Source organism: Protopterus annectens, chromosome 12.part0, assembly GCF_019279795.1.
Source record: "Protopterus annectens isolate FY-2018-M chromosome 12.part0, PAN1.0, whole genome shotgun sequence".
NCBI lineage: Eukaryota > Metazoa > Chordata > Ceratodontiformes > Protopteridae > Protopterus > Protopterus annectens.
The window spans coordinates 1,348,521,573-1,348,537,536 of NC_056746.1; the positions used below are offsets into that span (position 1 = coordinate 1,348,521,573).

The 15,964-nt window shown below is 37.8% G+C and overlaps 1 protein-coding gene across 2 annotated transcripts in view; it reads left to right on the forward strand.

Moving 5' to 3' along the window:
* Positions 1-15,964, forward strand: part of COL9A3 (collagen type IX alpha 3 chain) — a 727,303-nt gene that overhangs the window by 172,205 nt on the left and 539,134 nt on the right. For both annotated transcript variants that reach the window (XM_044090399.1, XM_044090400.1), the window contains exon 6: positions 14,346-14,381. In XM_044090399.1, the coding sequence (XP_043946334.1) occupies positions 14,346-14,381 (36 nt within the window). The remainder of the gene's footprint in view (positions 1-14,345; positions 14,382-15,964) is intronic.

The window sequence follows — 15,964 nt, forward strand, 5'->3', positions numbered from 1 at the left end:
TCCAGCCCCCTCTTGCCCACCGTCAGGTCAGGCATATTTTTATCAACCAGAGGGGAAGTTGTCGATAAAATTCTTCAGCTCTTTATTAAATGCTATCTGGGAGGGGAAGATGGCAACAGTCAAGTGGGATAAGCTGATTCTTCCAGTAGAGCAGGGCAGATTGGGATTACCCGATTTGAAGGAGTATTTCAAAGCAACACAGTTAAGGCTCCTGTACATACAGAAGTCTGTAATTCAAAGTGGAAAGTGATGATGATGAAACAGGTTGGAAAGCTCAAGATTTGCATGCAGATCTTTAAGGAGAATAACAATAATTACACAGAATATTACATCCATAAATTAGCAGAAAGTATCCTAAGAACCAAGCCAACACAGCAATGGAGAAAGGAGATTCTGACTATAGGGATGACTGGAATTATGGATACAGACACCAGGCAAGAGGGGCTGTAATTTACTGGAGAAAACTGGCAAAGGAACCAAGGTATTGGGAGCAAATAACTAGAGAGGGAACGATGATAGAATGGGAAGAGGCCAGGAATTTATATTGGACTGCAGGTTGGAGATTGCCTTCCCTATGAAGTATTGATATCAGAATATAGGTGAAGAGAAAGAAATGGAGGGGGGGGGGGTCCTAAACGAAAGACCAGCACCTTGAGTTTTAGTATAATTTAGAACAGAAGCTGCTGTTAAAAAAAGGAATAATTAACGGAGCATATAAACTATTGCACGATAACTATAAGAATCAATCAGAGGACATTAGGAAGAGAGATTGGATAAGCAATTCACAAAGAAACAATGGGGGGATATGTGGATGTCTTCCAAATAAGCAACAAAATCTAGAAGATTTAGGATTTTTGCCTGGAAATGTTTACATAGATATTTTTATACCCCAAGTAGACTCCAGAGAATTTTTCCTCAGGTAGACAGCAACTGTTGGAGGTATGATGGGGGTGAAAGAGGTAATTGGGAACATGTTTTCTGGAAGTGTACAGACTTTAAAGATTCCCTGCAGATGGCTCTGTCAGGGATGCTGGGTGAGCAAATTGGTGTAACTAGGGAAATTTATTTTCTGAGCTATGATACAGAATGGTAATTGTCTAGACATAGTAAGGCTTTGCTGAGTCTAATTATGGGGACTAGCAAAAAAGCAAGTAGTGAAAAATGGAAATCAAAGTCTAAACCAACTGTACTAGAAGTAACAACTATAACTGGGATTTTTAGACAAGGGTAGGAGCAAATTGCATAGGAAAAATGGGAATTGTGGGAACAATGCACACAGGGAGGAATGAGGTTTAAAAGAAAGCAGGGATAATGAGCTATGTAATGTCTAACAATGATTAGGTAGATTGTAAGTGATGTATAATGCTTACAACTGTGATTGTGTCAGTATGATTTGTTTAAATTTATATAAATGTATGATTGCCTGATAATTTAATAAAGATGTTTCTTGTTTAAAAAAACATGGAGGAAGTTCAAAGCTGAAAAAAAAAACTATTTAGCCAGAAACAGTAACAGTGCCTTTTCAAGGTAGTGTGAAACTGTCTCATAGGATCTGGATGATTACAAAGAAAGCTGTAGTGTCCTTCTACTCTTAAACTAGTCTGTCTGCTTTCATTAGCTCCCCCACCCCCACATGCATCGTGAAAGGAAAGCCTTTACCAAGGATGGGAAGAAGTGTGGAATTCATCAAGCTGCTCAAACATTCCTCAGAATATCTGTAAAGAAGTTAAAATGTGTGGAATTGCTAAGTAATTCATTTTCAGTGCAGACTTTGCAAACACTGTGTAATGTGTGCAGAAAGGAAAGGCAGACTAAGACACACACATGCTGTGTCTTGTGAGCATAAATGAGAGAAGCAAAGTTGTGGAAACTGTGTAAATTCACTGCTTCTCAAGAAAACCACCTTGATAGCTTTTTAAATGGAACCGTTATGACCACCACCTCATACAATGTATTTATTTATTCAAATGTGTTAACCAGAGTAGAGCACTGATCACTATAGACCATTTTCAGTAATTAAATAGTATAATGATTTCTCAAGTTAGCATTTCCAACAGAGCAATAAGGATAATGCAATGTGTAACAGAGCGCAGTAATACTTAACAAAAAGCTACATATATCTATGAGCAAGATTTAAACTTTCAGTAATTAGAAGCTAGTAAGGGGGCTGGACAGGGGACTAGGAGACATAGTAGCATAAAATGCTACATATATTTGTGCACAGCGTTTACAGAATTTTTGTACTAAGGAGGTAATACAACTGAAAGTGGGGAGAGAAATAGAAAGATGCCATTATGAAGGGTTAGTGATGTAACTGCAGTCCAGTTTTTAGTATGGTAAAAGGTGGCAATCCTTAGCCCTGTGTTAAAGGAGAGCACAAGCTTCACTTCGGTCCCTTCGAGTTAAAATTCTTAACTTAATAATCTTTTCCCTTTTTTTGCCAGGTGACTTAACACTAGAACTTGTATCATGTTACATCTTTGTCCCCAGTGACCCTGTATTGTTACTAAATGCCTACAATACCCTATAATGTCAAGATATCCATGTTTCAGTAGCTTCATCAGAATAAAAACAATTGGCGCCAAAGCGAAAACGTTATATTATTATTTTTAAGATTAAAATTTGCGTTAAAGCTCACATTTGCTTGGTTTCCTTGGATTGGACTTCCTGGATATCTTGTGGTTTTCGATAGTTCTCCTTTTGTTACTTAGTTTGTCATACCCTATAATGTATCAACATTTGCTTCTCAGTTATTGGCCCAAATCACTGAGAAGTGAAAAGCAATGCCCTCTGGGATAAAACAGCTTCAGTCACACTCCAAATGCCATTCAGAATTGATTAAGCACTCTCTGACTTTCCACACATTTTTCTATTGGTCTCTATTTTCATTTTAAGATAAACTGACAACAGTGGGACGTTGAATGTCCTTTTCTTGTCTGTCTCTCAGTCTCTCTCTTTTTTTTAGATACTCTGACTTCATCTCATAATGTTAATGTGATGCTGTCGCAAAAGAAAAAGGCAGTCCAAAGCATCTTTTTGTGGTGCCAGATATAAAGCTGGAGTCTGTACAATGATTTTCAGAGAACAAGACAATCATTTTGATTACCTTGTGGTCCAGAAAAAAAAATTGATAGAAAATCTAGTTTAACAGGTACCTAATGGCTTTGTGAAGGGTATGGCAATGATATTCCATCTAAGTTAGGAGGGTAATTAATGTACAGAACAGGTTGAACAAGGTTTGTAATAGTTTCATTCTTTTGTTTGTATTTGGAGGATAGGGTTTATAGGTAGTCCGTACACTCACTGGGCAGGGACAGCACTCTTACTTATTGCCTTTCTCGATAGAAAGTGCAATATTTTTTTTTTAATCCAGAAGTGAAATTTATTATTTTTTGTTTTTGTGATGTTTGTATGATGAACTTTTAGTGGTGGGTTGAGCCAAGTGTCTCAGCGGTGGAATTGCTGAGCCCCGGTGACAACCCTTCTTTTGTTTCTGGTAAACCATCCACCAATGTCAGTGATGTATTTAAAAGCAAAACAGTGTAAGAAACTTCTCTGTGTGGAAGATTTTCAGTCCATATATTTCTAGTTAATCACTGTATATTAATCAGATCAGACAAATTATACTACTATTGTCTGATCTGACTAATATACAGTGATTAACTAGAAATATACGGACTGAAAATCTTCCACACAGAGAAGTTTCTTACACTGTTTTGTTTTTAGACCCACTACACTTTAGTGGGTTGTTTTGAGACTTCGGGGATACCACGGAGATTACTTGTTTGATGTATTTAAAAGCTAATATGTCTCTCGTTGTATATGAACTTCTCACATTGTGATGATCACAAATGTAGTAGTCACAGATCCAACGGGAACCCAAAGCTGACTCAGCCAACAAATTAAAACCAGCATTTATGCAGCAAAGAGGATCTACATCCACTACACCCCCCTTATTTATACACACTAATCATAGGTTTATAGGTAAATACTAGGCTAGCTACCCTTGTGGGACATTTTAAGTCTAGACAGTTTCCCTTTTGTTGATAACCTATCCCATTTGGTGTTAGATTGTGCTTACCCATCCCATGCTGTGTTCTTGGCCTTGGAGAATGCAATGAGAACCTCGTTCCCAGCGATAGTTGAGGGGGGTTTGTTCAATGGTATTTCCTTAGGTGGGTTGAGGAGGGTGAAAGGTGGAAATTTTGTAGCTGAGTTTGTCAGCCATTAGATTTGCTATATCTTCCAGCTCAGTGCAGGTGGCTCCATTTTGGAGCTGAGTTTGTCAGCCATTAGATTTGCTGTATCTCCCAGCTCCGTGCAGGTGGCTCCATTTACAGTTAGTTCTGCACCCAGTGCGGAGTGTTGCCTTTGAGGCTGCAGACTTAACTAGAGGTGCACAGATTGCTGTATTTGTAATATTGTGCTCCAAATTAGTTCGGACACTTCAACCAAAATATACCAAAGCAAAATGATGAAATAAAATGAACTGCAATGTAAGCTTTGTACATATGTTTATCTTGGTGTCTGCAGCATTATGCAGCATAATTCCCAGTTTCTTTGTTCAGGTATCAGAGACAGAGTCAAACATAATGAGGGGACAAGGGCCCAAAATCAGGGATACAGTAGAGAGAGTCAATTATCCAAACTAATTGGGACCTAGGGTAGTTCAGATAATCAAACCTATAACTGAACTGAATAAAAAACTTCTAAAATCTTGTTTTTTTCTGCACGCAGGAATATACTTTTCAACCATTCAGTGATTCCAGTGGACAGTAAAGAATATTTTTCCCATACGAGCTGGCTACAAGCTCAAAAACACTCTCAAGCAAATATGTAAAATGTTTACATATTCAAACTTTGATTTTTTTTCTACACAAAAAACTTTGGAAGGCTGGTTTGGATAACTGATGATTTGGTTAATCAACGTTTGGATAATTGACTCTACTGTAATTTTTAAATACTACTCTAATTCACTTAGAAAGTTAACAGAACAACATGTTTTGGTTTGGAGTGCATTTTCTGAAGAATAGGAAGTATAAAACTAATGTCTGGCATTACTGATTGCCTGACAGTTGTCCTTAACGATTTATCAGAAAATCAAACATTTTAAGATGGAAAAGACAAAATTAGGAACATCTGAGAGCTGTGTGATAACATGTTCCTGGAGAGTTATTTGTAGGTCTTATGTCAGTGGGGGTTGTGACATGCGGTTTGTACACAGTTCGTCATTCAATTGGAACTTGTTGAGGAGTTAGTGTGTACGTATCTGGTCATTCAGCTGTAACTTGTTGGAGAGTTATATTCACTCTATTTTCTATATTCATTGCTGTACTCTAGTTTTCCACCCAAGGGATGTTAAGAATTTTCTTTGAGCACTCAGACAGACAGCTTTATGGTGAATGTAGGGACAGTAAAGGTTAATTAAGGTTTCAGACAGACACACGCAAACTTTCATGCAGTGTTGTTTCCTGAGCTCCTGCGGAATGTTTTAATTAGAACATTCAGATGCCATTTAACTCTGTTCACCAATTCAGTTATACTTTGTATCACTGCCAGAAGAAACCAAAGGGATTACTTGTGTGTGTGTGTGTGTGTGTGTGTGTGTGTGTGTATATATATATATATATATATATATATATATATATATATATAACATCTCATAACAAACTGCAGTGTGGAACATACCTCTCAACCTCAGTGCAAGAAATCTGGACAAAGTCTAAAATAATGGGGGGGGGGGACAAAACCCCAAACTGGGGACAGATTTTAAATATTGCTCTAATAAACTTTGAAAGTTATTAGAATAACATAAGAGCATGAAGTCTGAAACTCAAATGTTCGTTATTATTTGGTGACTTCAATTCTCAGCAGCTTCCCAGAAAACCACAACATTTCTGAGAAACAGCCCAAACATATGAGACAAAAATCTGGACAGTGGAGAGGTATGTGGAAATACTGGCTTAACGTACAACAGATTGATGCAGTACATACCACATGTTTATGTATATGTAGTCTGGTTAAGCTGTGTAATATAAATGGAATTAGCCCTGACTGTGACCCAGACAGGATTAACAACTTGGGTATTTCACGAACTGGGTGAGGAGATGGGAGTAAGCTGCTGATGCCAGGTTTTCACCTTTGGGTGTGCGTTTTTGTGTGGGGGGGGGGGCATGGTCAGGACTGTTAACATACTGACACCAAGTGCAAGCCAAGTGTCCTAAGAGGCATGGAAGCATGCAACAGCTTGCCAAGCCATGTGTTGCTATCTAGCTAGAAGTGATTTGTGTGGAAGTGTGCATGTATTCAGCAGATACTGCAAGCTCAGCTTATGTAGTGTGCACATCAGCCTCAAAGGAGGGCTGTTGGGCATACCTGAAAAAGTCCAAAGGCAATATCAAGAAACATGCTACATCAGGATCACCTTGAAGTTTCCTCCCCTATGGACAGTTAATGTCCTACTCTTGAATACCAGGGTTTGAGGGAGTTCAATTAGATCCTTAGGCCATTGGAACAATGGTGGCATAATGGTCACAACTGATGGTTTGAGTGCCACTGTAGACAAAAACAAAAATCTCTGAGTAAAAAAAAATGTTAGTTTAACCATAAAAGAAACAAATCATCCAGTGAGTTTAAACAGTGATATTATAGAAAAGAAAGCTCACTCCAGGGCCAATTAGCCCAGTACACACCTATGAACCTTGTGTGTTTAAGGCTGGGATATGTGGCACCCTTTTACTACACCAGTTTAGACGGTATATGCCTAGCTGCACCTATGACTAAACTAGCTATTTGCAATAGTTAAATTATATTGATAGAAAAAAAAAAACGATGTGCAGAAATGCTGGCAGTTACCACCACCAACAGCAGTAGATTTCTGTTAATAAATCTGTTATTTATTTCGGATAGTGTAATGAGAAGGAGGATGGAGTAGCGCTTCGTGGTTTGGACTATGCTTTTAGGAGACTGCAGCAATCATCCTCAGTAAATTCAGTACATAATGTAGTGTAAATTGGTCTGAAATCTGCATACAGTTCTGGGCACAGGAGTATCTGTCTTTACAGAATTTCAATGTCCTCCTTACTGGATAGTCGTTGATTCAGCCACTGATATTTATTTATGTAGCTAGACAGTCTGTAGCCTTGTTTAGAGAGTCTATATTGTTATACACAATTCCCACATCACTATAAGGGAAGTCAGTGTGTATGTGGTGGATAATGGTCAGATTTTTGTTTTCCCCTGCATGTTCTATTTGTACATCTTTATAGAATGACCAACACACTTATTTAAGCTGACAACATCTCTATGCAGGATGTAAATATATTGATACGGAACATCCATATCTCTTTGTAGTATTTGTTTGAGCACTTCTGAACAAAATTAGTAAATAATACTATATATGTATTACAGAACTGTGAGTAACACTTGTAAGTATCACATGGTTACAGCAACAATATAGAACACTAGGAATAAACACCAAAAGACATAAAAAGTAAATCTTACCTGGAGTGCTAATACTGGACAACAGATGGAGGATGTGCAAGGTGCATTTAGATACCCCCCTCCCCAGCAGTGAATTATAGACTTAAATATCTGAGTCAGAGTAAAACTAATGGATGGCAGCTTTAATATGCCAAGGTTGCCGCATTCTCATTTGTCGATTAGACACTGACGTAGTACTTGGAGATTCTGATTGGCAGAGTATATACACTTATCTGGATTAACTGTAACTTGATTAATCCACTATTCAGATGCAGAGTGGTGAAGTAATCAGAACTGAGCACATATGACATCTCTGAGATTCATGATGGATAGGCATTCAGCACCACTGAAGCACTGTAATGTAAGACGATCCAATGGACTTTGTATCTGTCTCTATTTTTGTAAACCTGATTAGCAAGGAGCAACCCAGAAATGTGCCATTTCTTCAACACTGCCTTCTTCAAGCATATTTCTAAGTCTTTCAGAAATTGTAGCTATGTCCCTCTCTGTGGGCTCATCAATAGATTAGTTGCTAAATGGAATATACATTAGGAATTTGTTACAAGACATAAATGAAAGTGAGTGTGAAGAGGTGTCCCCACTATTATAATGGTACACCTTCTTAAACACTTTGTATCTCAGGTACCTCCTAAAGGGAGATAAATCATGGAAGCTCGGTGATTCTGAAAATCAAGCCAAACTATGTAAAAGAAATTCACCAGATGTCTCAGACCGAACCCTTGGAACAGCTAGCAGGTTTTCAGCTGATGACATGAGCTGTATTATAGGAGTATAGGGTCTCAACAACACTTTCAAATACATAGGCCCTACATCTTATAGGCAGGATATGAAAGGTAGGATTACAAATCATAAACACACACCTGGCCATAACTGCTACTAGAACATATCCTTCAGGACAGTTTTGATATGGTACATATGAGGTGTGTCAATCGGCAACCATGCTGCTGAGTTCTGAATGTGCTACTAGTAAACCAGATCACTGTCCGGTAACCCAAGGTAAAAAGTACTGCAGTTGTCAAAATGGAACAAAATGAGAGTATGCAGTGGCCCACAGTCCAGAGATGGAATACAACTTTTTGTGTGGGCTATATTATTTAGACAGAAATAAGATAATTAATGATAGCTATCAGATGGTCCTTCAAGTGCCAGTCTTTTGGCAGGGACTATGCCCAATTATGTCCCGCCCACATTTAATCAGTGGAGAGAACAGAAAAACATGAGAAGGCTGGACAGTGGTATGCCTCAGCAATGATACAGTTTTAGCTGGGTTAGCTTCAGACACATTGGTCATTCAGTCCAAGATGAGATACAAGCAGTCCTCAAAAGCTTAAAATCTGTCAGTCACTTTGGAGAAAATGAAAGGTATTATAAATATTTATATGTGCCTAATAAGGAGTACCTGTCCCTACATGTAAATGTTTTTTTACAAATCTGAATAAACAATTTCCATTCTGGGTGTTTTATGCACACACCACTTGTACCATCATGCAGTTGTACTTTCGGTTTATTTGAATGTACTTCACAACACTTGTCCCATCATGCACTTGTACTTTTGGTTTATTTGAATATACTTCACAACACTTGTCCCATCATGCACTTGTACTTTCGGTTTATTTGAATGTACTTCACAACACTTGTCCCATCATGCACTTGTACTTTTGGTTTATTTGAATGTACTTCACAACACTTGCCCCATCATGCACTTGTACTTTTGGTTTATTTGAATGTACTTCACAACACTTGTCCCATCATGCACTTGTACTTTCGGTTTATTTGAATGTACTTCACAACACTTGCCCCATCATGCACTTGTACTTTCGGTTTATTTGAATGTACTTCACAACACTTGTCCCATCATGCACTTGTACTTTCGGTTTATTTGAATGTACTTCACAACACTTGTCCCATCATGCACTTGTACTTTCGGTTTATTTGAATGCACTTCACAACACTTGTCCCATCATGCACTTGTACTTTCGGTTTATTTGAATGTACTTCACAACACTTGTCCCATCATGCACTTGTACTTTCGGTTTATTTGAATGTACTTCACAACACTTGTTCCATCATGCACTTGTACTTTTGGTTTATTTGAATATACTTCACAACACTTGTCCCATCATGCACTTGTACTTTCGGTTTATTTGAATATACTTCACAACACTTGTCCCATCATGCACTTGTACTTTCGGTTTATTTGAATGTACTTCACAACACTTGTCCCATCATGCACTTGTACTTTTGGTTTATTTGAATGTACTTCACAACACTTGCCCCATCATGCACTTGTACTTTTGGTTTATTTGAATGTACTTCACAACACTTGTCCCATCATGCACTTGTACTTTCGGTTTATTTGAATGTACTTCACAACACTTGTCCCATCATGCACTTGTACTTTCGGTTTATTTGAATGTACTTCACAACACTTGTCCCATCATGCACTTGTACTTTTGGTTTATTTGAATGTACTTCACAACACTTGTCCCATCACGCACTTGTACTTTTGGTTTATTTGAATGTACTTCACAACACTTGCCCCATCATGCACTTGTACTTTCGGTTTATTTGAATGTACTTCACAACACTTGTCCCATCATGCACTTGTACTTTCGGTTTATTTGAATGTACTTCACAACACTTGTCCCATCATGCACTTGTACTTTTGGTTTATTTGAATGTACTTGCCAATGATCGATACTCACCTTCATACAGTTATTTAGAGCTTTTTGGTGTTTTAATGTAGCATCAGAGCCAGTGAAAATGCCAGCACTCCTTATGGCACTGCTTCATAAATGAGTACCACAGGCCCACATGCCACTCATTGCCACATTTTCTACTTGTAGATTTCCTAGGTGATACCCTTTTACTTCTGAAATCAGGAGGTCTTCCATGGTAAGCTGAAAGAAATAAAGGAAATATCTATAATTAAAACTAAAATGACACTTGCCACTCCTTATCTCCTCCCCACTTTTCTTTATGGTGCTCCAATCTTACTAACTTCCAGCCTTCACAAAAATTAAAAGTTGAACAATGCTATAACAAAGATGCTAAATTTGCTGCAAATCGCCCTTTCAGAAACCATCACTGTATAGTGATAAAAGCCTAAATTGGTTATAAATGCCTCATCAGCTAACATATGGTACAGCTTCTTACCATCTATAAAACTATCCAGCATCCATTTACTAGCCCAACACTAAAAACAGATTCTACACAACTGTGTTTCCAGTCGGTCATTGAGATCCTGTGACCAAAAACTCCTGTCTGTCTACAAACCTATCAAATCTGCTAGGCATTGTCTGTACTTGTACAAGGTTGCCAAGGCCTGGAACTCCTTACCTGTATCCATCAGGTCAATACCCTACCCCCCCCCCCATCTTTCAAAACCACTTTGAAAGACTCCCTGGCTAAAATCTGGTTCTGTCCTTTCCCAAAACCAGGATAAACTATATCCTTAAGTGGGAGCAAGTGCCTTTTCATTCCTTATATCTCGTTACTCTCCCTTCTTCACTTCCTTACTTCTTTCAAATTCTCTTCCCTGATTTTCCTCTCTAAATATATCGTTTGGTATAGATATCTCTCCTTTTGGGGGAGGAGGTTGCACTGAACCTGTCAGCCAGTATGTTGGCAATGTAGGATCCAGTAATCTTCACATCATTTTGAACGTTCTGAGCATATCTGGGAGTTTCCTCCTAGGTTTCTTTATAGCTAAAGAAGGCCTTATGATTGTCTTTTGAGTCTTTAGAAATATAAGCCTGTTTTTCCTTCAGCTCATGTTGCAATTCCTGTTTGTATTAGACTAACTTACCTTTAATTTCTCTACAAACTTAAGATTCCTCTAAATATTAAATGATTGCCATATAACTTTCAATTCTTAACCAATGCATTATGTCTAATTTGTTATGATTATTTAAACTGCAGATGTTTTTGTTTTATTTTTGAAGATTGTAAAATTATTGTTCTTAAAATGTTTTGTAAAAATGTGGAGCTTTTCTTTCTGGGCCTCTGCTAAAAATGGGCTTCTACACAATCATACTTTCTCTGTAATCAAATGTGAGTAAACACACACCTGCCAGCATATAACCATTAAAACATTGCATGTTCTTAGTTCTAAACTCATAGTAGAGGGTGAGAAAAAGAATATTATACAATACCATCCTGCATAATCTGGTTCCTGGGTACTGGGGAGCAGCACTCTATCCTGGCCTTTACTGAATACAAGGCAATGAAACTAATCTTACAGAGGGAACACCTTTACAGAGAATTTGGAGGGTAACCAGTTCACATAAGGCATGCCTTATGGAAGTTTGATGAAACTAAAGCACCCAACAAAAGAACACACAGAGCAGACTGTACACAGAAAGCACCTCAAGTAAGAACTGATTTGGAGATTCTAACACTGTAAGGCAGCAATGGTAACCCTTGTACCACAAAACTTAATTCTAGTTTTACTGTGAATATCAGTAAATTGTTGCAGAGTTGTGAAAGAAGCAGCCAGTCATTTACCTGAATCTTACCTGTTGAGAGCAGCAGGTTACTGCCACTATTTCTTAAAAGTTTTGCTTGGAATTTTTTTTCTTTTCCTTTCATGCTGCCTGAAGAATTTGAGACTTGGTATATTCTTACCTGCACGTCCTCTGTAATATCCAGTAGAAGGCTGGCTAAGAAATACACCAGCTGCTTTTCCTTGCGCTCGAGTTGTAGTCCTACATTTAAAACATTATACAAGGAGATGACACAGGCAAATGTATTGTACAGATACAGCAGTTGAATGATCAGATGAGATACAGTTTAGTACCCATTTTACCAAAAATTATTGAGAAAATTGATGAGGTCTAAAGAGAAATACTTTGATATTTTTTGATTCACACAGCCAAGCACACTTGACTAGTTCTTTATTATTAATTAGATAGATAAAGAAATTAAACAAAATATAGTCAAATTATAAGTAGTGATGCAAAAAACAGCTGGTTTGTGCACTGTCAAGGTCCAGTGTTACAACTCACCCACCTGTAAAGTAAATTAAAAGTGCAAACTGTATGTCAGCTGTAAATTATAGTCAGTAGACCATGAAGAATAGTGCTCATACTGGGACTAATGAATAAATAATAAGAAAATTAGGAAAAAAAGATAAAGCAACTAGGAGGAAAACGTGCAGATAGTGTTAAACTGGACTGGTCAAAATGAAGTGCTAATTGTAAGTACTAGGAATTAATTTATATGTGTTGCACTGGAAGTACAACGTGATGACTGATACAGCAACACATTTCTATCACCTCTTGATAAACCACAGCCAGTCTGTCATCATCAAAGCAGATTTTAAAGTATTTTTAAGTAAAACATAGTCCCTCTGGTTGAACACTACTCAAAGGTTCAGGCATTAGAATCCAACTGACTGTAATTTAACAAGCAAGATTTTTTTAAATTTAATGTATTTATTTATGTTATGAACTTTTAACACACAAGATTTGTGAGTTTACTAGAGCTGAACCACCATGTAGCATTACATCTGGGCTACATGATGGCTTAGTGTATCTGAACCAATGAGAGACTGCCTTTTGAGTGAATGCTGTCAATTGAGTAGTCCAATCACTGATGCCTTTGATATTCATGTTACTGTATCCAAGATGTAAAATTAAAATACAAAGAAGTCTGGTGTGTCTCTTATTCTCCATATTAAAATTAACAAATATTTTTATAGTTGAATGGAAGAGGACTAAATGTTAAGTGGAAAAAGGCAGACAGTGACACTTTGGAAAGAATAGAGCAGATACATTATCAGCACTAAGTAAACAATGGATGGATTTTTGCATAAATCTGGAGAATCAAGCACAGGATGAACTAGCCCCTCTCACATTCCACCACCAGCATACTTTGACTATGTTCAGAGGGAAGGAATTAGTAAAATCTGTTTCTTAGACAAAGATCAAATATATTTTTGCCCAGGCTATATTATTTCATCATCTCTTCCAAAAACTGTACTTAAGTATGTTTTATGTCATTTCTGTGAACTGCATCTTGCAAATACTTTATCTATTGCCAATGTTCTTTTTCAAATTGTTATAGCCGTCATATATTTGCACTATGTATGTATAGGTGTGAACTGAAGCTGAATTTTTATGTAGTGACTATGTCATTCTTTTGTATTAGGTTTTATAATAATCTGATTACAGTTAAATAAAGTTATGCCAATGTGGAGCATCTCTCTCTGGGCCTCCACTAAAAATGGGATATTATCCCAGTCAGACTTTCCCAGTAAATAAATGCCAAATAAAATATGCAGATTGACGTCTGTACTGTGATCGTATATTCATCACTAATGTTATACAAAGTAAGCAAAAATGAATGGACATAAGTAAACAGCATTAGTATAAATTAAAAAAGAAATAGTAACTGTATCAGCAGTAAACCTGCTGTTCTACTTGATAAAGTCGAGTTAAACGTGAACATACAAAACATGCTCATTGATAGCTGAGGGTACTGGTTGACTCCATACCCCTAATATGCATGGGAATTCTGAGCCCCTAGCAGATGACAAAGGTTTTATTTGATGCCCCCCCCCCACGTGATTTGAGTTTCAGACCCTTGTCATAGCTATTGTAAAGACAAATAAGTTGTACCCTAGTAGTAACACCCTTGTCCGAGAGTGGGCTGTATTCACTTTGTGTAGTGCATCGAGGAAAGACCATCACATCTCCAGTACTGTGATGGTATTATATGCAATAAGAAGAAGAAGTGTATTTATACCTTGATTATATATCTTCACTATTCATATATGCACATAAATTGCATTTATACTTTTATGCATAATTCTCAAATGTTCAATATTTTTCTTTTTACAGGGGGAACCAGGCCCTGTAGGACTTCCAGGATCTGCTGTGAGTAGTTTTTATTTGTTATGGAATCGTGATAGAATTTCCCTGTCTGTGTGGTGACTACCATATACACAGAATTTTATACATTTCTGTTAATTTATTTTGTAACTAGATAAGCACTGCATGTAAAGGTTTGTTTGTTTTTTAGGCATAGCCCAGAAGAGTACAAAGTCAAAAATTAAAGCAAATCGATTTCACCAGTTAGTGCATAACAAAGTACGGTATCTAAAATCTTCATTAGATATTGGAAAGGTAACTGCAAATGAAAAGAGCATTTCTTATAAGATGAGAACACACAAGACACTGTCTAGATGTTAACTGCAGCTGCTATAAAACAGTACTGCTTGCTGTAGGGAATTTGGAAGAACATGAGTCAAAGAGGAGAAATTATCTGTAGACCTTCTTTATGGTACTTTCTGTAATAGGGTGTGTTTCTTCAGCAGGAATAGGACACACAGCTCTTACAGCGGCTGCAGGGTGTTTGTGGTGCAGGGTTTTCCTAGGCATCAGTAATCGATGCTGATGGAGGCACTGAGTTTCGGAGTATTAGACTGAAATCTCAATGGGTCATTGGTCACCCCTTGGCATCCTCATGACATCATCACAGGGGATTGGGCATCACATTCTTACACATTAATGCACCAGCACCTCTGCAGGTATGAGTACTTCCCAGGTAAAGTATCAGGATGTGGGATATCAGGCTGTAAAAGCTGAAAGCCATGGAGATGTGATGTTTTGCTGGGTAGAAAATGGGTATTTTAACGGGCATATTTAGATTGTATGATGGGAAAACTATAGCTGGTAACTCCATTATGGGGAGGAGAAAATCTACATGCTTGCAGAGAATGTGGACAAAATGCATCAAGTAAATGGTACTCACACCTACATATATGAATGACCTGTACTTTGGCATTAAGTCAGCTGTGCTGTGGAGGTAGTGTGTCTCCGGAGAATATTATTTTCACTTGAGAAGTAAAAGGGCAGTCCTAAAGGAAAGGAGATACAGGAACTAGAGGAACAGGGAAATCACTGGAAAAGTGTGTGGTGGCAAGAAAGAAGTCCATCACATGCATCGAGAAGGCAAAAGAGGAAAGGGATAATAGCCAACTGTACAAATGGAACGGAGGCTTTCTTTAGGTGTGTACGATGCAGAGTAGAGAAGGAAATCTGGAAACTAGTTTGCAAAAGTCAAAACCATAAGCAAAGGCCCTCGACTCCCCCTTAGTGCTTTTTTTAGGCAATGTCAAAACAACAAGTTTTTCAACGTAACAAAATCTAATCAAAACAACCTCAGAGTCGTGCTGCTTAGTGCTAGGAGTTTAAACATGAAACTGCACTTCCTGGAAGCACTCCTCACCTTGGAGGATGCTGACATCTGTGCAGTTACAGACACATGGTTCAAGGCTGCTGACAGCACCCCAGCCGTACAAGGCTACAATGCCTTCCACACATTCAAACCTCAAAATGAGCATGAGTGAACCAAAGTTGGTGGTGTACCCATCTTCATTAAAACCAAATATACTTTGAGACTGGTCAAACAGCATGACACTCTCAAAATGACTCCATGTCCAATTAACTGTCCGGAA